The sequence below is a fragment of the Camelus dromedarius genome, chromosome 4 (genome assembly GCF_036321535.1).
Source record: "Camelus dromedarius isolate mCamDro1 chromosome 4, mCamDro1.pat, whole genome shotgun sequence".
Taxonomy (NCBI): domain Eukaryota; kingdom Metazoa; phylum Chordata; class Mammalia; order Artiodactyla; family Camelidae; genus Camelus; species Camelus dromedarius.
Genome location: NC_087439.1, coordinates 68,370,612 through 68,395,998, shown reverse-complemented (window position 1 = coordinate 68,395,998; position 25,387 = coordinate 68,370,612). Strand labels below are relative to the sequence as shown.

The window sequence follows — 25,387 nt, the reverse complement described above, 5'->3', positions numbered from 1 at the left end:
TGCTGGAGTAAAGTGTCTCACTTCACTTGACACAGCCATTATGGTTGTCTCACCGTGAGATAAGGGAAGTGAAGTGTTTCCTCTCTTGTTTGGCCTTTTCTGTAAAGCTCATTTCCAATTTCACTCTGAATCGGGGTAAAGGTTAAGTGGAGTGGGAAAACACGAGGAAGGGAGAGGACGTTAGGCTCTGTCGAGGCAGTGCATGCAGACGCTTTACAGCTGGATGCTACCCCCTTCTCATCCCCTCAGGCCCATCCCCACGCCCTGCCATCTCAGCTTTGTTCATTGAACAGCGTACACTCCTTTGGGTGGCCTCCAGCACCTGCGTGGCCAACACCCTGTCCAGTGGGAATCATGTGCAGTGCATCCCCACGAAGGCAGCAGCTCTGCCGAGCAGCTTTCCCCACTCCCCCTCTCCCCGCTGTCGGCAGAGGGACTTCCTCAGACCATCTGCTGCTGCATTAGTCAAAGTTTATCAACTTGTCCACAGGGCTGCTCTCCCCAGAGCTGTCTGGCTGGTCCTATTGTTCATTGTACGTCTGTTTTTCTCATTTCTTCGGGAAGTCTCTCTTTTTTTTTTTCCCTTTTATATTTCATTCTGTTAATTTGACCATGGATCCCAGATACTTCTAACTGCAAAAACTCTTGAGTATTTCCCTTTGCCTGTTTTAGTGTTGCACAACTGTAGTCTACAGACAGATAACAAACGGAGAACGAGCAGAAAAACTGAAGAGCCACGGTTCGTGAGACTTGAACTTAAGTCTGTTTAGCTCTGACTTCCTTTGTGATCTGAGCCAAGTTACATCACTTGCCTGCCTCGGTGTCTTTATTTGTAAAGAAAAAGGCAAGAGTAAAAGCATTGATCTGCTTAACTTCTTGAGTTCTGTGGGAACGAGAGATAATCTATGGAAAAACTGTTCTGCACGCCCACTGGTATTTCTGTTAAGTTTATTAGCAGCAGTGCTGGCATCGTAATGTTCCTAAAACTGCATCTGTGCCGCACAGCGAGAAATCTCCACCCTCGTGTAAAACAGGTATGACGCGTGTGCCTAACCTGACTGTCAGTGTTTGCAGCATTTTTTCCTTCCAGGCTGCATGCTGGGAGTCACGCTGTGCTCCCCTCCAGTTCTTCTGTAGGAAGGGCTGGCATCTCAGTTTGCTTAGTTACTGCTTCAGATGCCAGCTTGGGAGAGACTTCTAGCTGAAGATGACTAGTGTCTCGCAGTGATTTAGACTAGAATCCAGGCCGCCCATCTGCAAGCCCAGGTTCCGTGTGCTCTTTGCTGTATGGTGTTCCTTCCTGCACGTGCTGGTGAAAGTACTCATCGGTCAGAGCCTCTGCACAAAACAGTCCCCTCTGCCAAGCGTTCCTGCCAGACGGCATCATAGCAGGTTAGTCCTGCATCACACACCTCTGTGTTCTTTTGCCAACTAGCAACTTTTTGCTTGTGTTAGAGAACATTACGTGAGATTTTTTTTTTTTTTTCTCAGCACTGTTCAGTAGAGCTAGCAACAATATCTGGGAGACACATTTCTCCTGTCAAGCACGCAACCTTTAAGCGTGATCTCTCTCTGTGCCTGAAAATGCAAGCCCGTGTTTCCAGTGATAGGACCACTTCCTTTTGCCTCCAAATCCCCTCTCCTTGAGTCAGCAGTGTGGTCACTGCCAGAGCAAATGGCAGAATCAGGCTAGGCTGGCTTATTTAGCAGAGATTTAGGTAAGGCACCTTATACAAATGTTTAAATTACTGCAGTTCAAGACTCTAAGATTTCTAAAATACACTTCCACACAGTTCATTATTGTTAGTATTTGTGACAATTTGATGAAGTCCAGGGCCTTTTGCTGCCATAGAAAATAAATCCTTGCTAATAGCTGAATTTGGTTTTTCTTTTTTTCGTTATAAACTTGACCTTTTCCCTGAAACAGCCACATGTCATCACCATGCTTTTCTCCATTTAACACTCTTTTTCTTTCCTCTGCCCTAGGATGGCCGTCTGCGGATGAATGACCAGCTGATTGCAGTTAATGGGGAATCTCTTTTGGGAAAGTCTAACCACGAAGCTATGGAAACACTCCGGCGATCAATGTCCATGGAAGGGAACATACGAGGGATGATCCAGTTGGTGATTCTGAGGAGACCAGAGAGACCAGTGGAGGTAATGCAAATCGTCATTTCCCCCAGCAGAGTGCCCAGACAGCCACCAGAGCATGGCAGCTTCCATCACTAGTGCAGTAGCTAGACTCGTCCGGATTCTGAAATCGGAAAAATATGCCCAAGGGGTGCTCAGATGAGTATCTGTGGCAAGCAGGTGGTTGTGTATTTTAGGTATAACTAGAAGGTGTAAAAAATGTGCATATAAATGCAGTAATTTATCCAGTGCAACAAGTCCATATATTCTAGTTCTTCCCCCCAGAAATTTCTAGAGCTCTGGACTTCATGAATAGGTCTTACTTACATAGCAAAGCATTAAAACATAGAACATGTTATATATTTTTTGAGTGATGTGCTAACAGTGTCCATACTTTAGAAAGTTTTTAACCAGATGTGTACAGTTCTTAATGTGCAGGTTATTATAATGTAATTAGTGTTCTCTGTTTGCCCCCAAGATGTATACCTGGGTAATATAGATCTAGGACTTAACTGATTTAAAATTTGATCTGTTAAGCAAACTTTACCTTTCATTTTATTAAATAAATGTTTTTAAATAGTTTTGCAATCTTTTATCATGTTACTTTATGGATTTTTAAATGTAAGGAATATTTTTACTTACCCGTGAAATGTAAGCTTAAAATAGTCTTGAATGCTGATATCCCTAAACATTTCGTTACAAACAATTATTATATTTATATTACATACTTATATCCTTATATAAATACATTATTTTATTTGTCATAAATATGAAGTTTTCCTAAAACACTATTTTCTCCTATTAAATGCGCCTTAAAATTATTTTAAGAAAAGGTAAGAAGAAAAATTGATAATAGGAGTTAAGGAAAACATTAGTGAATCACACATTTATTTTCTAAGGACAGATGATGTTTGTGTAATACAGTAATATGCAGACTTAAAACAGAATGCTATTAAAAATAAACTAATATAAAATATTTGTTTTAATAATACATTCAACTTAAAATTTTTAAAAATGTAAGGATTTTCAAATTAAGAATAGAAAGTAGTTGGAGCTCAGAGTGGTTAAAAGGTGGGGCTCTAGAGTTTGGGATTACTTGAGTTAAAATCCCAGGTTGTCCATTTCCTGGCTCTGTAGACATACAGAGTTGAGTGCTCAGTACTTGGTGATAGCAGTTCTATTGTCTGTTTTATCCATTGATACATCCTTACTTCCCAGCACCTAGTAGACACTTACTAAATATTGTTGTGTGAAGGAATAAAAGTTTCATCTGAGACCTACTGCATCTGAGAGTATCTAAGCTGAAGTAGTAAACATATGAACTATATCTTACTTTGTTACATTATCAGCTGTTGGAAGGGAATAATGGTACCTTTTTACTGTTCTGAACATAACCTTGTAAATGTTAAATAAATGTAAATTGGCCAATTACTGGAGACTATATATAATGAGCCAACTCGTTTCCCACATTTGTGTCTGCTTAAGTGACAGAGAGGCTGCCATGAATATTTAATGGATTTACTTGTGTACATAGTCATAAAACTCTCATCTCTTGCTTGCTACCATGAGAGAACTGGCTTCTTTCTGGATGAATCTGGTTGTTACTCTGGAGCCCTACATGTCCATGGAACCCCGTTGTTGGAGGCGGGTGTGAAGGATGGCCTGCGGGCCCAAGTCACCCCTTCCCATGCATCTGTGTTTTAGATCTCCCTTAAGACTTCTTGGAGCAAAGATACTTCGTCTAATAGAAAAGTCTGGATTACTCTGCTCTAGAGTTTCATATCTGTGCAAATAGCAAAAAGAAAAAGAATGAAAAAGAAAAATGAATGTGGTTGCTTAAAGAGTCGCCTCCCCACCCTCACCTTCCCTCGTTTTACATCTCTTTAAAATCTATGAATGCTTTGTGGATAGGTGTTTTTTGTTTTGACTCATCAAGTTGAGACACTTTATTATTTGCATTCTACTTTACTTCAGATGTTTTCATTTTAATTATCACATTCTGGTCTGGGTTGACAATAACTCCATCAGAAGAAAGTACTAAAATTTTAGTTCCTTACCGCTCCTCAGGGGTGTCTGATTAATGTAGTTCATTGGGGAATCTATTGGGAATAAGAAATGGGACAAAAAGCAGTTTTTATGAGGACATTTCAACAAGATCTGTTTTTAGTTTCCCTAATATTTACATGCTTTCCACGGGGGATGAGCAGGCCCTTGGCTCTCAGAGCCAGCGAGAATCTCTATGGCACCCGTGAAGATTAAAGAGTGTTTTTTCATGTAAAGACAGAAGCCTAATATACAGCTAATCTTTATTAAATTGGAAAAAAAAAATCTGTAGCTATTTGATCTCCCAAATCTGTTTTACTGTGTCAAAGCATATGCTGTGTGCTCGTGTTTCTGGAGAATTCTCTTGTGGAACAGCGATCACCCTCAGGTACAATAAAAAGGATCCGTAACCTAGAAAAAGGCCTCAGCACGGCTCATACATTCAGGGAAATCAATTAGTTAGATTTGGGAAGAATACCAAAATGGTTACTTGAACATTATATTGATATCAAAAAAAAAAAAAAACAAACCATGAAGGCGCTACTTAAGTAAAGTCAAAATATATCGTTGTTGGGGTATTTTCCCACATTACCCAGATGTACAAGATACGTAAACAGTTTTGATGAGGACCTCGTGAAGAATGCATAATGAGCCCTTGATTGAATCAGAATCATTTTAAACAGAAACATGTTTTTCAAAGGATGAGCTTGAAGTTCAATTGTAATTCTATTTGAGCCTAGAGACTTGGTATTAAAAAATGGGTTATGACCTGCTTTTTTTTTTCCTTTCCCCAAAACATTTCCCTCCCCGCTGTAAGCTCAACTTGGTGGCAGCAGAATATGTTTAAAAATCCATTATGTTTTTTATTGGCCAGGACACTAATGGGGAGCCCCGTGACAGCTCTATTTTACGGGCTGAATACTTTAATTAGGCTGGTTACTGATCACTTGTTGGGATATCGATTGTGTCATTTATCAAAGAGCTGGGGAAAATTTTTTTGTTGTTCCTGTTGTTGTTGTTAAACCAGAGCACTTGACTATGCAAGGTAAGTCCTACCTCCCAGCCTGCCAGGGCTCTAGCTGCGATTCGGGGCTAGTCTGCACCCGAATGGTTGACTAACGGGACAGGGGCAAAGGGTAACACTGGGGGTGGAGAAGGTGTGATAAGCCTTGACAAAAAGTTCAAGAACTTTCAGCAGCTGAAAACATTTTAATTATGAAGACTGCTTGCATTGAATGTTTTAAATATTTTGTTTAACTAGCAGGAGACTGAATTTTTGTAACTAAAGAGGAAAGTATAAATCAAATGCATTGTTTGGGCCAAATGCTCTTTTTCGGAAGGAAAGCGCTTTGAGGAGCAGATCTATGTTTTTTAACTACTTCTTTAAAATCTGTTAGGAAGATGCTTAATACGGGCGAGCGCACGGCCCAGTTCTCTGTGCCTCAGTCCTCGAGAGCAGGAACCAGACCTCTCTGCAGTCGGCCCTCTCCTCTTGGCTCTTCAGCACCTGTGGACTGTGGCTTGTGCGGGTGTCACTGTGGATATAGCAGTTTTAAGGAAACTGTGAATTTTTTACAGACTGTCAAAAATCAAAATAGAAGGGGGAAATATGGGGTAGGGGGAGAGGAAAAAGAAATCACAGGAGAACCACTGTCGGGCGTGGTCACAGCAGCTTGTTTTAGCTCCTGGCCAAAAGGTCCGGTGTCTGCAGTAGGACACACTCATGGCATTTCAGTGGCAAACCTGCCTTGGTTCTGACTTGTCCTCGAGCATATGCACTCAATTGCCAAGGGGGAGAGAGAGAGGAACCAGCTGGTTGGCAGAGAAACACCCTTGGCATGAAGTGTAATCTTATGTTGACACTGCCACAAGCTGTACTCCCAGATGGAAGAAGATTTGAAAGAAGCCAGTTGTAAGTGGCGGGAAAGAATAATAAAGTTAATCCTCTTTTGTGTTGGCTATCAGCACTCCTAATCCTTCACACCACAGTGTCAGTATTTTTTATCTTGTATTCAAAGATGTTTTAACTGATAGGGCCATTTTGATTTTCAACAGTTGAGGACTTAGGTGCAATAGATTCTTGAAAGATTATTCATGAATTCATCATTCTTTCACTTTGCTTCCATTGACCAAGTTGGGACATATTTAAAAAGCCAATGTAATATTTATTTTCATCCTTTAGGAGCAGGCAGAGTGCGGGGCACTTTCTAAGCCATGCTTTGAGAACTGTCAAAACGCTACAACCACCTCCAGGAGAAATGATAACAGTGCACTGCATCCATTGGGCACTTACAGTCCACAAGACAGACCCAAAGGTAAGATTCCATCCATTTTCGACTACTGCAAGTGGTGTCAGAAAACACGAGAGTGTTTGTTGGTTTGTTTGTTTGTTTCTAAAGGAACAAAGGGGAATTAATTAGACTAAGTGCAGACTTTGTTACTGTGAGTCATGAACACAGAAATGGGTGGGAGAGCTGACTCACAAGTTGTGAAGCAGATTCCTGGCATTGCCTCCAGTCTAAGTGACAGTTTCTTTGCTTGCTGCCCCAAACACGGAGGGTTATGTTTAAAACAAACCACGCCTGGAGAAAGAAAACGGCAAACTGTTATTTTTTCAAACAGTCTGTTAATATTCGAAGTTACCAAGTGTAAATAACTGCTAACCTTACAAAATAGATGGTGTAGTATTAAACCATAAAATGGTCATAACACAGTTCACAGATTTATGCTTGCTTCCAAGTGCAGTAAACACCATGAACTGAGACCAAGATGTGATGGTTGGAATGTTCCCATACTGTCTCCCTACTCGGTCTTTCCTCGTTACCTTGTATGGATCACATTTTTGAGTAGAGTTCTACGTGTAAAAAAACGAATTTTCTTCAAAAATTATACTTTAGGTCGCCAACAAAGTCTTTATTTCCCCGCATCTCCTTTCTTTGGTTACCTTCATTTTTTTGGACTGCAAAAGCAATTGATAACCATTACGGAAAATTAAGAGAAAAGCTATAAAGAGAAAATTTAATGTTACTCGTATTTATGTCTCTTAAAAATACTGATCAGTAACATTATGTATATAATTCAACTTTTTCCTTCATGTAGATATGTGCACATAAAATGAAATGAAAATGAAATATACTGTATATAATGTTTAAGAACTTTTTAAAAATTAATAGCACATTATGAACATCTTTCTGTGCCATTGAATGTTCTGCAGGCTCTCATTCAGCCGTCTGTTGAGAGGAGATGCTGTTTACGTGCTCAATTCCTTGTTTACACTTATGAGGCCACCAAAATTTAGCTACGTGGGAACAGTTTCTGAACTCTGAGACTTGTTAATCTGAGGTTCCTCTAGAATTAAATTGTTTCATCAGAGTTTTTTCCTCTGAATTCCTCCATTTCAGTGAGAGGAGCAACAGCTGTGACCATTTATTAAATGTGGACTGTCTGTGAGATACTGTGTTAAGCAGTTTATACGCACACTCAGAGTGGGGAATATTATTCTCCTCATTTTACAGATGCAGAAATAGTCAGAGAGGAGGGTAAGTTACTAACCCAAGACCGTATGCTAATCACTGCAGAACCTGCAGACAGCCCCTGTCTCTCTGACTCAAGTTCATTCCCTAAACCACGGCGTGGGCCCTGTCTTACACTGGCCTCTTAAAACTGTTGAAGTCCTTTCATCTGATGCTAAGAATGTCCATTAGAAGCTGACTTGACTTTATGTCAGATAAAGACACAGTCAGTATCAGGGAAAAAAAAAAAAAAAAGAAAGAAAGAAATAGTGTATCTTTTCTCATCTTAATAAAATTAAAAATGTTCTTGACAGAAGCAAGATCTCCTGAGCCCTTCAGTCACAATAGCAGGAGAACCTGGAGAAGGAACAAAAAGTTTTTTTTCCACACTAGAAGAGCCTTCTCTGGAACTTCAAGAGAACTAGTTAAAGGGTACACTTAGGAAAAAAAAGTTTAAATAATAAAGTCCACTCAAGACACACGATAAAAATAAAATGCAGTGATACTTTGGAGCTTCAGTAGAATGTTGAGAGTTTGTATTTCCACTGAAGAATTTGAGTCCTTTAGGCACAGAACCACTGGGAAGTTCTGTCTCTCCCCTTTCTCCTAAGACATACATCTGTGATCCACAAGGTCCCTGTTACACTTCTTCCTCCCACCTTGATTTTCTAAGGTAACAACAAAAATCCAGTTCTTCTGATTTATATCTTAAAAAGCACTTTTTCATTTCTTTGTGGATCTGTGATACAATCCTCAGTTGTAAGAATTAGGCCTATCCAAAATGTGAAACAACCCAAGTGTCCAATAACAGATGAATGGATAAACAAAATGTGGTATATCTGTACAATGGAATATTATTTAGCCAGGAAAAGAAGTTCTGATATATGCCACAACATGGATGAACTCTGAAAACATTATGTTTAGTCAAATTAGCCAGACACAGAAAGATAACCACTGTGTGACTCCCCTTATATGAAATATCTAAAAGAGGCAATTTCATAGAAACAGTAGATTAGAGGTTACCAGGGACTGGGGGTGAGGAGAATGGGAAGCGACTGCTTAATGGTTATAGAGGTTCTGTCTGGGGTGATGAAAAGTTTTAGAAATAAATAATAGTCATATTTGCACATTGTGAAAATAATTAATGCTCCTGAATTATATAAGTTGACAATGGTTAAACTGACAAATTTTATGTGGTATTTAGTTTACGACAAAAAAAAATAATTTCAAAAAGAAAAAAAGAATTAGTCCCATCAAAGCATAGATTTATTGCATTTTAATTGTAAGAGGCCAATAGATGAAATGCTCTTATTTTTTAATATAAGCCTGTTGACTGAGAAACCCAAGATATATATAACTGAATTTATAAACATGATTCTGTAGAAGAATATCATGATCATCACCTCTTTGTGATGTTAATATCATCTTCAGTTTTTAGAACCACTGAGTGCTCCTGAGTTTCAGATGCACGTGAGGTGGCGATAGGTCACTGAGTGAGTGTGGTCTCCCCACCACCAAGTCTTTTTAAGGAGCCCCCTTAGAAAAACAAGATTAGCTTGACGAAATAGAATGTCTCGTGAAGAGAGGAACTGTTACAGTCAAAACATTAAGTTTTTTTTCTTCCCTTCTTCCTTTCCTTTGTATATTTAAAAATCCAATGTTGAGACACTGTGTTCCACCTATTTTTGTAATAATAGTACATACCACCCACGGTTCCACTGTTATTTTTTATATATATACATATTCCTGTCAAACTGTTAGAGAGAAAAGGCATTTTTAGAACTAACATTTGTAGAAATTGTTAACACCAGAAAATTCACATTCATGTGGGAGAATTGCTTGCAATGCCCTCAGTGGAGTGAGTGTGGTGCTCCAAGACAGTAACAAGGATGGAGGCTGTGTCCCAGCGGTTTACTATAAAATCCTATCAAGCATTTGAATGGTAATGAAGTGCACAAACACTGCATTTTCTGAAGAATCTTGCTGGCAGATCTCACCCTGGGCCACGTAATAGCCTAAACACAGTTTGCCTCTGGTTTGTTATTCCTTCTCTCTTCCTTGTTCTCATCTCCATTTGTACTCTTCCCCTGCCTCCTCCCCCTTTTCAGTTCAGATGAACTCCAGCCCCTGCCTCAGTCACCCGTTGCCCCACATCTGCCCAGAACCACCCACTAAGATCTCCTCCAGGCCTTTCATCCTTCTCCCAAATCAAATGTTTTGGTTCTATGTCCTGTCCCACCAGATCATGTTCCCCAGGGTCCTCTGAAGAGACACATAATAGTGTAATTACTTGTAATGTGTCTCCTCCCAGGAACCTGCATGTATCCACCCATCTGTAGCATACAAGGCATTACCTCTGCAGTGGTGGTCAGAAATTGAATTATACTTTTCAGTTGACTGAAGTTTATTGGATACTTCTATTGTGCAGAATGCACTAGGCTGCAAAGATGAATACGAAGCTGATATGATTTTCAAGAATCACATCCAAAAAACTAAAATACTTAGGAGTAAATCTGACCAAGGAAGTGAAACTTACTATACTTAAAGAACTGCAGTGCACCGACTGAGGAAATTAAAGATGACTTAACAAAATGGAAAGATATCCCATGATCTTGGATTGGAAGAATTAATATTGTTAAAATGGCCACACTACCCAAAGCAATCTACAGATTTAATGCGATCCCTATCAAATTACCCAGGACGTTTTTCACAGAACTAGAACAAATAATCCTATAATTTATGTGGAATCACAAAAGACCCAGAATTGCCAAAGTAATACTGAAGGAAAAGAGTGAAGCTGAAGGATTAACCCTCCCAGACTTCACATAATACTACAGAGCTACAGTAATCAAAACAGCATGATGTTGGTACAAAAACAGACATATGGATCAATGGAACAGAAATAAACCCACAGACTTCTGGTCAGTGTTTGACAAAGGAGGCAATAATATACAGTGGAGTAAAGACAGTCCCTTCAGCAAATGGTGTTGGGCAGCTGCATGTAAATCAACAAAGTTAGAATACTCCCTCACATCATACACAAAAATAAACTCAAAAGGACTTAAAGACTTAAACATAAGACAAAACACTATAAACCGCTTAGAAGAAAACATAGGCAAAACATTATCTGACATAAATCTCAGCAATGTTTTCCTAGGGCAGTCTACCCAGGCAATAGAAATAAAAGCAAAAATAAACAAATGGGACCTAATTAAACTTAGGAGCTTTTGCACAGCAAAGGAAACCACAAGCAAAACAAAAAGACAATTTACAGAATGGGAGAAACTATTTGCAAAAGAGGAGACTGAAAGTGATTAATTTCCAGAATATATAAATAACTCATACAACTTAATAATTAAAAAGAAACATGCCGAGAAGACCTACAAGCAATTCTCCAATGAAGACATACAAATGGCTATAGGCACATGAAAAAATGCTCAGTATTGCTAATTATCAAAGAAATTCAAATCAAAACTACAATGAGGTATCACCTCACACCAGTCAAAATGGCCGTCATTAAAACATTCACTAACAATAAATGGTGGAGGGGGTGTGGAGAAAAGGGAACCCTCCTAGGCTGTTGATGGGAATGTAGTCTGGTGCAGATGTTATGGAAAACAGTATGGAGATTCCCTAAAAGCTAAAAATAGACTTAGCATATGATCCAACAATCCCACTCCTGGGCATATATCTAGAGGGAACTTTAATTTGAAAAGGTACATGCACCCCAATATTCATAGCAGCATTATTTACAGCAGCCAAGACACGGAAACAATCTAAATGTCCATCAACAGATAACTGGATGAAGAAGTTGTGGTATATTTATACAGTGGAATACTACTCAGCCATAAAAAAGAATAAAATAATGCCATTTGCAGCAACAGGGATAGACCTGGCGATTGTCATTTGAAGTGAAATAAGCCAGAAAGAGAAAGAAAAAAACCATATGATATCACTTACATGTGGAATCTAAAAAATAAAAAAGACAGATGAACTTATTTATAAAACAGAAACAGACTCATAGACATAGAGAACAAACTTATGGTTACCAGGGGAGGAAGTGGGTAGGAAGGGATAAATTGGGAGTTTGAGATTTGCAGATACTAACTACTATATATAAAATAGATAAAAAATGTGTACTTATATACACAGGAAACTTTATTCAATATCTTGTAGTAACCTGTAATGAAAAGATTCCATCCATCCAGGGCCAGATCAGAAAAGGGTAGAAGGGCAATAGAGTTTGCGACTATAGACTAAGGCTTATCAAGCTATGGCCCTGGCCCCAGACCGGCCTGCCAGCTGGCCTTGTGCATCAAGTTTCATTGAACACAGTCGCACCCATTCATGTATGTACTGTCTGTGGTCATCTCTGCACTGCTGTGACAGACTTGAAGAGTTGCAACAGAGATCCTGTAACCCACAAAGGATGAAATATTTACAATCTGGCCCTTTGCAGACAAAGTTGGCTGACTCCTGCTTTTAGACTGTTCTTTTAAATTTTTTTTTAATTGAACTATAGTCAGTTTACAATGCTGTGTCAGTTTTTCATGTACAGCATAATGCTTCAGTCATACATGAACATACATATATTCATTTTCATTACAGGTTACTACAAGACTACAAAGTTGACTAATTTGCCCACGTTCATCCAGCATTAGGAACCGTGATTAGAAACATGCAGCCTTGCTCCACAAACCATACTCTTAACCAGGATGCTCTATAGTTTTTTCATACGTTAGTTAATATTTTCATTAATGATGAGCATTAAATGCCATAATGTATATAATGCTTAGCTCAATGTGTGGTACACAATAAGATCTCAACAGACTCTACTTGTTAACTAGTTATTGTAGTATTCAGTATGCATGTTTATTTTTTTCCATGTAGAATAGACTGAAAAAGCAAACATTTTTAGTAGGGAGGAAAGCCAGGATTCTGACCCCAGTCTTTTGCTTCCAAGGCCCCAAACCCAGGGTTTTCCACTACAACACAGATGCAATGGAGTTTTTTTTTTTTTTTTTTTTTTTTTTTTTTTTTACCACTACGGTGTCTAATGGTGAGTGGATATACTGTCTTATCTCATGATTTTTTTAAGCATTTTTTGTCACTGAGGCAAATGCTTAAATCACCACCTAATCCAGAGCATTTATTATAGGGTCCTGTTTACAAAAATGCTAAGTCATAAAAGAAATGGCTTGTTAATCTTCCACAGATCACAGATAATGAATGTCCGCCTTCCCTAGATGGGAAAAGGTAGTTAAGATACTGGGCTTTACTTGCCTGGGGTTGCCAGCAGGTCACCAGCACAAAAACATATTAGCCGGCTTGGTCTCCTCATTCAGGCTGTATTAGATGTCGTTGAATCCTTCAGTTCTGTATGAGGACTTAATTCATTTCAGGGTTGGTTTCTGTGTTGGTGAAATTGCGTCTGAGAGATGGACTGAAACAGAACCAGGCACTGAACAGGTCTGCCTGCCGCTGACTACAGCTTCATTTGTTCTTTGTTTATAGAGCTCTTGCTTCCCAATGACAGATGGGCCGAGAGCAAAGCACCACCCTCTCCCCCACCAAATCCCGTTCTGGAATTGGGCCTTGAAGATTACAGCCACAGGTATCGATAAAATGATATATTGTAAATGTTCCCCGTTATGGTTTTTCTGGGAAAACGCAGCAACCTTATTTTAACTCTATTTCTTTCCAGAATGGAAATCTCATAGTATCTATAATTCCTTTCCAGTGAAAGCTTCTCATAGCTAATATTAATAGCTGAGATTGTTCGTATTTTTCTTCCTGGAATTTAAAATTCATCGTATGTTATTAAAGTACTTAGGAAAATTGTTGAATTTGCTTTTACCATGTTAAAAACTGGAAAGGTGGAACTCAAAGAAAAGTTATTTGTTAAGGTATAAAACAAAATTGAGAAGACATAAGCTTCATTTTTTTTTCTCATTTGTAGTTGGCAAACCCTAAAAGTATTTTTAAAATAGATATTCCAAGGAAGTTAATGGAATCTAAAAATTAAAGCACCACCATATATAATCTAAACTATTGAAACAAGTGCCCGATATTATATCCACTCTGTAATAGAAACCAAAAAATCAATAATTTTTAGAATCACACAAGCATGAGAGAGAGATTTACTAAGCATACACACCTTTTGACTAGTAGAATTCATAGATTTTGTTCTTCTGATGAGTTTTAAAAATCATTAACTTGTCCCTTTGCTATTTTCTATATTTATTATGCCTGTTAAAAACTGTGTATTTTATTCTGTTCTGTGTCTCATGATAATCCTGTGAAAATTTTTCATTTTTCTTGCCGCAATGCTTGTGTCATTCCTATTATGCTTTTTATTACAATCGTCTAAAAATAAAGCAATATAACAAGAGTATAGCTAGCTTATCAGCTGGAAGCTTACCTGTGTTTAGCTATCTCTGATTCTTACATTTTTGAAGTCAGCCATCTTACTCAAAGTACAGTTTCTTGAATTAGATTGATAATCACAATAATTTTCTAGATCAGTATCTCTAGAGGTTTCTTGAGTGAAAATCTGGACGCATTTAATTTTGTTCATTCATTTCCATTGTCTGCCTCAATCCTGAATCAAACGTGACAGTTTGGTAGCATTAAAAAGCCCATTTTAAAAATAATTTCTTTCATTCTACTTAACCGTTTATCCAAGGTATGTAAGTGAAACTGTTGGAAGACTGCAGAGATAAGTCAGATATAAACCTGTGATACTGTTATTTGTAATAAATATGTATTTAGTCTTAGTTCCATTTTTGGCACCAAGCCTCTAAAATCCTTGGAATTTCCTAAGTATCAAGGCTGATAAAGGTGCCTTATGTTAATGAGGTGGCTTCTGGAGGCACCTGAGGAAGGGGACTGGTTGCCAGTAGAGCCAACCTTGTGTTTAGTAGGTTGGAACTTTCAGGCTCACTCAGAGAGGTGAACATTGAATCAGTTGACAATAGCCAGTGATTTAATCAGTCATGCTATGTAATGAAGCCTTCGTAAAAACTCAGAAGGACAAGGTTCAACCCAGGTTGGTGTATATGTGGAGATGTGGGAGAGGGGCGTACTCAGAGAGAGCCTGGAGGCTCAGATCCCCTTCCCACATACTCTGCCCTATGCAGTTCTATATATGGCTGTTCCTGAGTTATATCCTTTATAATAAACCAGTGATCTAGTAAGTAACATATTTCTTTGAGTTCTGTGAGCTACTTTGGAAAATTAATCAGACCCCAGGAGTGGGTCTTGGGGACCTCTGATTTATAGCCAGTTGGTCAGTACTACGGGTGACAACCTGGACTTGAGATTGGCATCTGAAGTTCAAGGAGGGGTCGTTGGAACCTCCAGTCTATAGCTGGTCAGTCTGAAGTACAGGTGACAACCTGAGCTTGCAGATGGCATCTGAAGTGGAGCGTGGGGGGCTGTCTTGTAGGGCTGAGCTCTCAACCTGTGGGACCTGGTGCTTTCTCCAGGTAGAGTGGAGGTGTGGGGGAACCCCCACAACACACGTTAAAACTGGGTCCAGGAACCCAAAAGGAAACCCGACCCTCAAAAAGACGGTGGGCTACTAGGTAAAAGCGACAACTAGAACATAAGGTACAAAGTGACCTTAGCCAGGAGGTGTAGATAAACTGCTCTGGACACCTGAGGCAGAGAGAGGAATGCTCCTAAGCAGAGGAAGCAGGGAACATGTTAAGGAAAAAGTAACACTTGAGCTGAACCTTAAAATACGAGTAGAAGGGTGGACCTAGAAGACCCAAGGAGGAAGAGAGTTTCAGAGAGAGGGAAGGGCAGAAGGCACAGATGGAGATGGGAAAGTAAGTTGATTTGGGCAACTTGTATCCTGGCTGACTGGCCAGCTGATCAAGTCCAGAGTGCAGGGACAGAGAAGACAGACTGCATCTGGCAGATAGTAAAATCTTACAGTAGGGGATTCAGCAGATAAGATCCAGGTTTTAGTTGTGTACAACATGGATTAGATAAATGGAGGAGAGTTAGTTCTGCTAGAAGCCAGAGACTCTGTGGATCCCTTTGGGGGCAGTTGCAGTAGAAGATACTGAGGGCCTGTGCTGGGGAGGATGGGGAGAAACTTCCTGGTGAGAAATCTTCAGGGGACAAAGACAGTTCAGGGATATTTCAGAGAGAACATTACTGAGAATTAGCAACTGCCTTTTTGGCTGCTTCAGGATCTCCACAGATTTTTTCCCTTTTCTTTGCAGTAAAACATGTTTCTCCATGATCTTGGGGAAAAGGGAAAAAAAAAAAAAAAAGCCTATACTGGCTCTCACTGCTGTAAATATCACATAGTGTGAACCAGTAACTTCCAGCTCCTTCTCACCCTCCTCCTCCCTAAACTACTGTGTTTAGACTCCATTCTCGCCCTTGACTAGAACTGCTCTTTTCAATCAAAAGTGTAACTTTTCTCAGGCTTGAGTCTCCTTTAGTCTTTTTTTGATTATTGCCATTCATTTGCTCACTTACCCATTCAGAAGTATTCATGGAACTCTTAGCTAGGCACTGTTGAAGGTACTTGAATGGATTGTAAAGGGTCCCTGCCCGCAGGGAACACAGTGTCCTCTTGAACAGACAGACACACACGGATCCTTAGGAAGCAGCCTGCTGAGCAGTAGATGCAAAATGCTGCTGGAGCCCAGAAGAATGAGCCACTAACTCTGCCTGCAGGTGTCGAGGAAGGTTTTAGAGGACAGAGAATGTTTGAAAGGTTTCTTGAAGGATGGAAAGGAATTTACTAGGCAGAGAATTGGTGGGACGGGCAATTTAGGGTAGGGAAACCAAATGATGGGAGAGGGGAAATGCATAGTGTGTTCAGGGTGGCTGATCACTGAACACTGGGGGAGGAATCAACAGGAAAGCATTGTCTGCCATGCCTTGTGAGCGCCACCTTCTCCAGAAAGCAGTGGAGAAGCGTTGAAGGGTTTCAAGCCTTGGCGGTGACAGTATCAGGTTACGTGAATTCAGCTGTGGAGGATACATGGCTGGGGGAGGCCCTAGACAAAGGTGCCAGTCTGGGAGTACTGGCAAGGAAGGAGAAGGGCTTGAATAGAGAGAGGAGCAGCATGGCTGGAGAGGAAGGGACAAAGCCAAAGACATTTCCGAGATGGAAGGAACAAATCTGAAGCTTTGAAACTCTCTCTCTCTCCTGGGATCCCATGACCTGCACCATCCTGCAGGCTGCTGTGTTGCCTAGGTGACCAGCAGCGGTGGGGGTTTGGATGTGTGAAACTTAGGGTCAGGGAAGTGTTGGAAGGGAGCCAGGAGGTTTGAGCCAAGGAGGTTGTCTTGTCTTTAAAAAAGAAAAATTTTTTTTAAACCTTCTGAAGAGGAAGAGAGGGCTTTAAGGGGTGGAACCAGTCTTGTGAAACAAAAAACTGCTGTTTGATGAGGAGTGAAAACCAAATTTGATCAAGCTTATGCCTGTACTTTGAACCAAAATGAAATCTGGAATTTACTAAATTTATTTGTACTGTTATGGGGCAGTTATAGCTCAGTTGTAGAGCATGCACTTAGGATGCACAGGGTCCTAGGTTCAATCCCCAGTCCCTCCATTAAATATATATATATAAATAAATAAACCTGATTACCTCCCATATCCCCCCAAAAACAATAAAAAAATTATTAGATGAAAATTTAGGATATGTGTTTCTAAATAAAATACATATACATATGTGTATGTGTATATTATACATTTTCTACATGATACCTCAGGGAGAGTTTAAGGCAAATCAACAGCAAACAGAATATATTGAATTTTATTAACAGTTGAGGCAACATTTAGTTATCCCCTACGTGCTCATGTTTTCCCTCCCTCCTGGTTCTCTCTCAGTTCTCTGTCTGTCTCTCTTTCACACGTGACCTGCGTCAACTCTCGCTCCCAGCAGCCAATTGTTGAAGCTGATTCACGGCCACCGGAGACCTCAGACATCATCTTTGTGGCTGCCCCATGAAACCTTCCCCTGCCTTTTTATTTCAGACTGTTCTCCTTGAACATTCATGCCGGGGTCTTATGTGTCTTTCTCATTCCTGACTTGTCACCCTATTCAGGACACTGGCATATGTTTCATGCTGCCCTTATTTATTCATTATGCAGCATAATTTGACATTGAGTATTGTTTCTCTTTGATAGATCCCCTGGTTGTTCATGCTGAAAACACAGTCTTTATCTAAGATACGTCTTTGGCCTGTTGTCAACTTCCAGCTACCACCATAGCCCACTCGGCCATGAGCACATGCTAACTGCCTACAGAATTAAAATATGTCATATTTCATAGTTAATCATTGTGTCACCCTCTCACACCAAAAACTTTCAGTATGTAGCATAAAATTACAAACTGTTTTACTAATCTAATGTGGGTGTTTTCACATTAACCAGTTTTTTCACATTAGCCAATGTTGTGAACCAGTATTTTCGCGTTAACCAATTCAATACTACACTCATCATTCAAGTGCATTATATGTTCACATTGGCTCTAGTCCCCTCTCGGCTCATATTACACTTACTTCCCTCCTTAAATATCTGCCAATCTGATATCAGCATAATTTCTATTTTGTACAATGGCACTAGGGGTCCTTTGATAGAAGGTTTTCAAAGTGTACCCTTGGCCACATTGAAAACAATGGTAACAGAAGTACCTATCACCATGATCAATTTAATGGACGTATCCAAGTATACACACACACCCACACATGCGCGCGCGGATATTTGTTGCATTCATACATATAAAGCAGCTTTTTATTTCTTTGATCATCCTTGATGGGATCTCCACATCTCTACAAAAAATTCACTTTGTTTAGACTGATCCTTACTTGATGTGACTGCAGTGCCATCTTGGTTTTTGAATGGGGATGGGGTTAATTGTTTCCCATGTGTCTGGGAAAATTTGAGTTCTTACTCTTAAATTGGTCAAGTAATGCTGAGTTTGGTCAACTAAGACAGTAAAGTCGGTTAACCAAAACATTATTCAGCTGGGTAGATTCCCTTTGCCTTGAACAGAGCACTTGAAATGCAGTGTGATCTGTTTTAATGAAGAATATTCATGTTGGTCCTAAACTGCCTCCCGAAAAGCTTTCATTATAACGTGGCATCTGCTTTGATTAACCCTTTGGTTTTCTTTTATCTCATGACATGCACCACTCTGTTGACACAAAAAGCAAACCTAGATGCAAGCCACCTACGAGGGTGTGTGTGGCTTTGCACTAAGAGGGAAAGTTTGGTTTCTGTGGATTCAGGGTCAGGACAACCTATGTCCTAGGCTGGGCACCATTTTAACCAAAGCTTTTGTGGCTCTGGGAAACCTTCAATAAAGCATGGTTCTGGTCCTGACTTTGCCACTGGCCAGCTGTGTGACCTTGAAACATCAGTGGACACTCTGGGCCTCAGTGTCTTATCTACAAGAGGAAGAGTTAGATGGGGTGAACTTTAATGCCTTCCAGCTCTTAAATTCATTGATTCTGTGAAGACCATGAGTCTTTCTGACACTAAAACCACATATCACCAGAGATCAAAGGATGGGAAACTGAGCACAAATAAAGGTCAAATAACACTTTTAAAGGCAAGTGCTTCAGAAACATTAGCGCTCAAGGAGAAGCTCAGGTTGACCATAGCACCTCAGAATTCTTCTTTAAAATGGGCTGAAACAATTCAAACATTGCTGTTATGCCAGGCCAGTGTCAGCAGCACTAGTGGGTCAGGATTTTTGTACACAGCTGGCGCATGTTGCCACCATCACTGGGTCCACCTCTCATGTGCTTTATGTCAGTAGCTTTCTCTGTTGAGAATGCAGCCAGACACCAATACTAAGAACCCAAAAAGAAAAAGCTTCATCATCCTGAAGGATAGATTTAAACTTCTGTCCTGTTATATGCAAATTGTATTTGCATATAACATCCTCCCATATACTTTAAATCACCTAATACAACGTAAGTGCTATGTAAATAGTTGCCAGGGCATGGAAAATTCAATTCTTGCTTTTGGGAGCTTTTTGGAAATTTTTTTTCCTGAATATTTTTGATCCCAGATTGGATGACCCTAGAATGCAGTCTGGAGGAAATGGAGGGTGCACTGTATAGTTCTTTGCCGGACAGTATGTCAGGCACTCCTTCAAAGACCGCTTTGACCTCCAGAAGTAAAGAAAAGGGTTAAGCGCTTGCTTTTACTGTGCTCTTATTGTGTGCTAGGCACTCCTGTCGGTATTTAACGTATCTTAGTTTACTTTATCATTACCGCAACTTTATTGAGTAAATTCTATTACTGTCCATTTTATGCACTAGTGAACTGAGGTCGCACACCCTGGCATCTAGCGCCCAAGCCCAGGGCCCTAAACATCATACCACTTCCCTTCTAAATAGGAGGGGAGAAGGGCTCTTAGTCGCAGGCCCACAGAGAGTCTGACAAAAAAGAAGGCAAAGAAACTGTAAAAAAAAAAAAAAAAAAAAAAAAGGATAACTTGAAAAACAGACATTTAAAGTCTTTCGGGGAAAAAAAAAAAGTTTATTCATCTACTTATTTGTTTCCTAAATGCTTCTGTAGCACATACTCTGCGCCAGACACTGTTCTCCTTACTTTACAAATCTTTATAGCTCATTCTATCTCTTAACCCTACGAGGTAGGGAGCTTAATTATACCCATTTTGGAAACAGAGAGGCTCATGGGCTCGCCCAGGTACCACGGGTAGGAACGAGCAGAGCCAGGGTTTAGAACTGGGCGGACCTGCTCCGGTGTCTGTGCTTTTGCGGGCTGTGCTGTATTACACTATATCCCAATAATGGAGGCTCGTTCATTCAGCAATATTATTATTGCTGCAAGGCAATATTAAATATGCATGACTAATAAGTTTCAAGAAAAGATTAAACTTATTTTGGTATATTAGGCTAAGAAAGCGAGATCCCCTGTATGTTTTAGAAGGATTCTCATTCAAATTAGTTGAATTTTCTGGTGGTTGTTTTCTTGTTTATAGTGTCAAATCCCAACTGTTTGAAAAAAACGCAACCTCATTACTCTCAGATTTACAAAGAAACTTGATTGGAGTTTTCACTGTATTTAAGATGAGAATAAAATTGTGTTGAAATGAGCTACCATATTTACTTTCTAAATACATGAGAGTACCAAGGGAGAAAGAGACTGTAATTTAATTTATGAAAAGTATATAAATATAATTTCTTTCTAGATCAAGAAATAAGGTATTGTCTGTAAATTGTCTTACATAATCTCCTCCATCTTCAAGCAGTATAAATAAAATATTCAGCAGAAATAGAATTCTTTGAGATTGAATACAAGTACTGTAATGGGCATTTGATGTATCTTGTGTCTAAATTGTCAACTGTGCTTTTCCTGTTATTTCCTGTTGGTATTATTGATGAGCAGGCTATTTGCTTAGCATTAACATTAGTTTTAGAAAATAGGCCTAAATAAAGTAGAAAACCAAACTACTGCAGCCATTAGTCATTCAACAGGACGGTTTTCTCTAAAGGATACAGCCCTTTCACTTGTTTTTAAAGGAAGGGCGCGCTGGGCGCACAGATCTCTCTGAACCTGCTTTCAGGCTGTGCTGATGTCAAGCGACATCCTTTGACGCTCCAGTGCTTTCCAGGTTCGCCTTCCCCACTTAAAGTTATATATTGTACAGCAGGATCCCAATTAGCAGAAATCAGTGAAGAGGAAAACATGATATTAGCCGGAGAATATTATTTAAATTGCAGATTGTGATAAAACACATGAAAACAGAGTTGCTCCATCTCATAAAAGAAACCTGAGGTTCAAGAAGTGGTAGAAATGTAGGGTTGGGAGCTGTAGGGGGAGCGATGAGGGGCTGTGCTTGAAATGAGAACTGCTGCCTTCTGGGGAGGGGGAGGAAGATCATATTCTGAACCTAAATACGGCATATGGCTTCTTTCTGCAGCTCTGGGGTGGACTCAGCAGTGTATTTTCCAGATCAGCACATCAACTTTAGATCTGTGACACCAGCCAGGCAGCCTGAATCAATGAATCTGAAAGCCTCAAAGAGCATGGACCTTGGTAAGTGAGGGTGAGGTGACATCCAGGTCAGCTCTCCAGCCTCCGCCCATCTGTCTTCCTGAGTGTCCTGTCTTTGCTTCTTCAACTCCAGCCTTAGGGGGCCAGGTCCGCTAAAGCCTGGAGGAGGGGAGATGCTCATCTTCTCTTCCCATCTCCTCTCACACGTTGAATTGTAATTACCCCTTTTTAAAAGAGAGATAAATGACGTTTTTGTAAAGTGGTCTGCATAGGTCAGGAAAATGTGAGTATTCCTTCCGGAGAATCTGAATGCCGTAAGCATCTTTAACTTGTCTGCCGGTTCCTTTCCACTTCTCGTTGTCCGTACCTATTGCAGGGCCTGGGAAAGTGATGTAATTGAATCCTCTTCCATGGGATGCCCCGTCTCTATGTGCAGTGAATAGGGAGGGCAGCAGTGGAGATTTATCACTTTAAATGCCCGTCTCCAAATCCTGTAACACCATATAGGGGGCCTCGGTTTACCAGATTAAGGGTAACAAGGTACCCAGGGTTCATGCCTAGACAACCTCATCGAAGTTCTGAGTCCCTCAGGGAATTCCTGGGTAACCGTTGGCTGCCAGGGCCTCTCCAAACTGTGGGCCCCAGGCCCTGAAATGTGAGACCCTGGAAGACATCTCAGATACCCAAGAACATCGCTGTCCTCCCAAGGACTCAGAGAGAGCGAGCTATTAGAATACGGTGCTGGTGCAAACTAAATTCTCAGCAAAATATTCATTGCTTCCGGAATGTACAGTGGCCAAAATTTGCATTTTTTTTTCCTTGAGGCACATTACATATTTCATTAGTAGCAACAAGAAAATAGAATAATCAAAACTGCATGTTCCACAAAACAATCTGATAAATAGTGCTTATCTGTTACTCATTTACAGGAGTTCAAAAAAGTGTTCCATCCTGATGAAACCAGAGAAATTAATTCTGTTTTCTATAAATTAACTAGATCACTGGGGTACATTTGCTCTAATCACCTACAGTGAGAGACTGATAGAAAGCCTTAACAAGGAAGCTGTCTGGAGCACTGGTCAGAACAGGGTATTTTCTCAAGCATGAGCTTCTGACAGACCACAGGAATAATGTGTGACAGTGATATAGGTGATTACTAATAATTTAAGGAGCAATTTATTTTTATAGAGTGCTTGATAAATATTTCCTGTTCTGTCTTCCCAGTTTCTCTGTAAAGAAGATGAATGGATAAAAACTGCTCTTCATTTGGGGCAAGAAATATATTGCTGTTTTCCTCATTTAGTTTAAAAAAAAAAAAGAACAGTGGCCAAGGTTTTAAAAATCTCTGCAAAAGAAAATAAAATAGCATCCATTTTAAGAGAGAAAAAATGATCACATCCATAAAAATAAAACCTAAGGCATGTCCAGAAACAGAATTTGTTTATATTTTTTGATTACTGAAAACTTTGTTTTTGAGTTTTCTTTTTTAGATTGAAATAGCCCTTGCAAAATATATATAGTTGGCAGTCGCCCGTTGCACTTTATTGTACTTATACCATAAATGACAATAGTAACATTTGTTCAGTTTAATTAACTGGGCAAAGGTCATGAGCTATTTTCTTCAGGACACAGGTATCTAACTAAAAAAATATTGGCTTAAATGCACCATACAGCACAAGTGGTAAAATATGCTACAAAAACATTTTTAAAGTAACTGTCAAAGTTTGGTCCCTTCCAGGAAGTGCCAAATTAAAGCTAACACTCTTGTAGAGGGCTCTTGGGGTCAACCTTCTAGAAACGTTCTGAACCCCTATTCCCAGAACAATGAGTGAGCTCAATAAACATGTTGATTTTCTCAGTGAGTAAACTCAGATGATGCCAGAATGGTAAACATTTGGAAGTGTCTTTCCTGTTTGATTAGATGAAAAGAATATTGGAAGTGGTTTAGCTTCCCACATACATAGCACTGGGCCAGTGTAAAGAATTAATGTATTTTCTAAAAAGGTTGGTGACTGTGCTCATAGGAATAATCCTCTCAGCAGGGTCAAGATGCATTCTTCAAAACGTAAAGAAAAAAAAATAAAATCCCAAGGTATTTAGGCTGAATAGCAAATTAGTGCTATTTGACTATTTTTGACCTAGAGAAACAGCAATTTGATACGGTTCACAATAAAAAAGGCTAAAGCCTCCTATTTATTATATAATTCATGTTGGGTGTTCCTCCTTTGAAAGCCGTTAACAATCTTCAAAGGCGAATAGGCCTCATTGGCACCTTCTTTGTTTTTGTTTGTTTTATTTTGTGCTGTTGAGTCTGCACTAGTATTTTCACTGGCAGATGATGTTCGAATCATTTTAAAAGTGAGTGGGTTCCGTTTATTTCTTTTTACTTGTGTTTCCGAAGACAGTAAATTCTTGTGAAAAGTAAAGCCTTCTCACCCCATCTCCTCCTCCTATTTCCCAGACACAGGCAAGATTTAAAAATAGCTTGCTACGCATGTCCTTAGAGAAAGCGCTCTATGTATTTGCTTTTCCGCCTATGGACGTACGTCAAAGTCACACGTTTTGTTTCTTTATCCTAATTGTATGGTGTTATGTTACATGAATGAATCTTGATTTGCAATTTACTTTACCCCTTTGGATCAAATTTGGACTTAAGGATTTGGATATTTTGGGTTTGGGTAGCGGGGGTTGGTCCATTTGTGCTGCTTATTCTGTGATCTGTTTATTCATATACTTTGCCAAAAGTGTTTCCATTTTTTAAATTCTTTTTCTCTTTCATCTTTAGAATATTGTTGTGTGTGCTGTAAATAATTTTCTGCAATTTATTTGTCGTCTTAGTTTGGTATGTAGACGTGCTATTCTACTGATAAGTTGGTCTGTCCCACGCCCATGTCACCCTCTTTCAATTGTCATCCTATTACATTGTATTTTGATAACTTACAGAACAGTCTTCCTCTGTTTTTTTCTTCTTTTGTAAAATTACTTTGGCTCTTCACATGCATTTATTCTCCCACATGACCTTTAGATCAGCTCGTCAAAATGAATTTAAAAATTAAATAGGAATACTTCCACTGCATGTGCCCATTAATTATGATGTTTGCTGTTGGTTCCTGATACAAATGTTTTTATCAATTTATGTAAATTTCTTTGTACGCCTGGCTTCTTGCAAATTTTTTTATTTGCTCATTTGGTTTCATCAGGAATGAATGTTGAATTTTATTAAGTGATTTTAAGGATCTATACAGGATGATCATGTGTATTTTGTTCTTTATTCTACTAATATAGTGAGTTAATAGATTCTCCAATTTTATCTTTGATTCTTTCTGAATGACTCTAAGTTTTTCTTTGCATTTGAAAAAGGTAGAAATGAGTAACACAATATCGAAGTTCTCTGAAATGTAGGTGTAAGACACCTGATTATAATTTTGCTCAGTGTCATTGATTCCTATATATCTAAAAATTAACAATTTTTTGAGGCTGTTCTGCCTCATTATTTGTGGATACTTTTGCTGGCATGCATGTGGCCACATTTAAGTCAGATCAGAAATGATTAAAATGATGAATAAAGGGAATTTATTTTTAAATAATTAGATGTAACTATGCTCATTCAAAGGGGTTAGGGTGTCATTTTCTGGGTTTTCCAGAAAATCAATCTTTTTCTGCTAATTGTAGACTTTCCTCTATTTATTTAAATTAC

At 39.4% G+C, this 25,387-nt stretch overlaps 1 protein-coding gene across 4 annotated transcripts in view; it reads left to right on the top strand.

The window, feature by feature from the left end:
* PARD3B (par-3 family cell polarity regulator beta) overlaps nucleotides 1–25,387 on the top strand; it is a 924,313-nt gene that overhangs the window by 529,826 nt on the left and 369,100 nt on the right. For all 4 annotated transcript variants that reach the window (XR_010380651.1, XM_031451950.2, XM_064485062.1 and 1 more), the window contains exons 12-15: nucleotides 1,987–2,157; nucleotides 6,356–6,488; nucleotides 13,200–13,299; nucleotides 21,617–21,732. Coding sequence is in view for 3 of the 4 variants with exons in the window: in XM_031451950.2 (XP_031307810.1) it covers nucleotides 1,987–2,157; nucleotides 6,356–6,488; nucleotides 13,200–13,299; nucleotides 21,617–21,732 (520 nt within the window). In the remaining variant the exon portion in view is untranslated. The remainder of the gene's footprint in view (nucleotides 1–1,986; nucleotides 2,158–6,355; nucleotides 6,489–13,199; nucleotides 13,300–21,616; nucleotides 21,733–25,387) is intronic.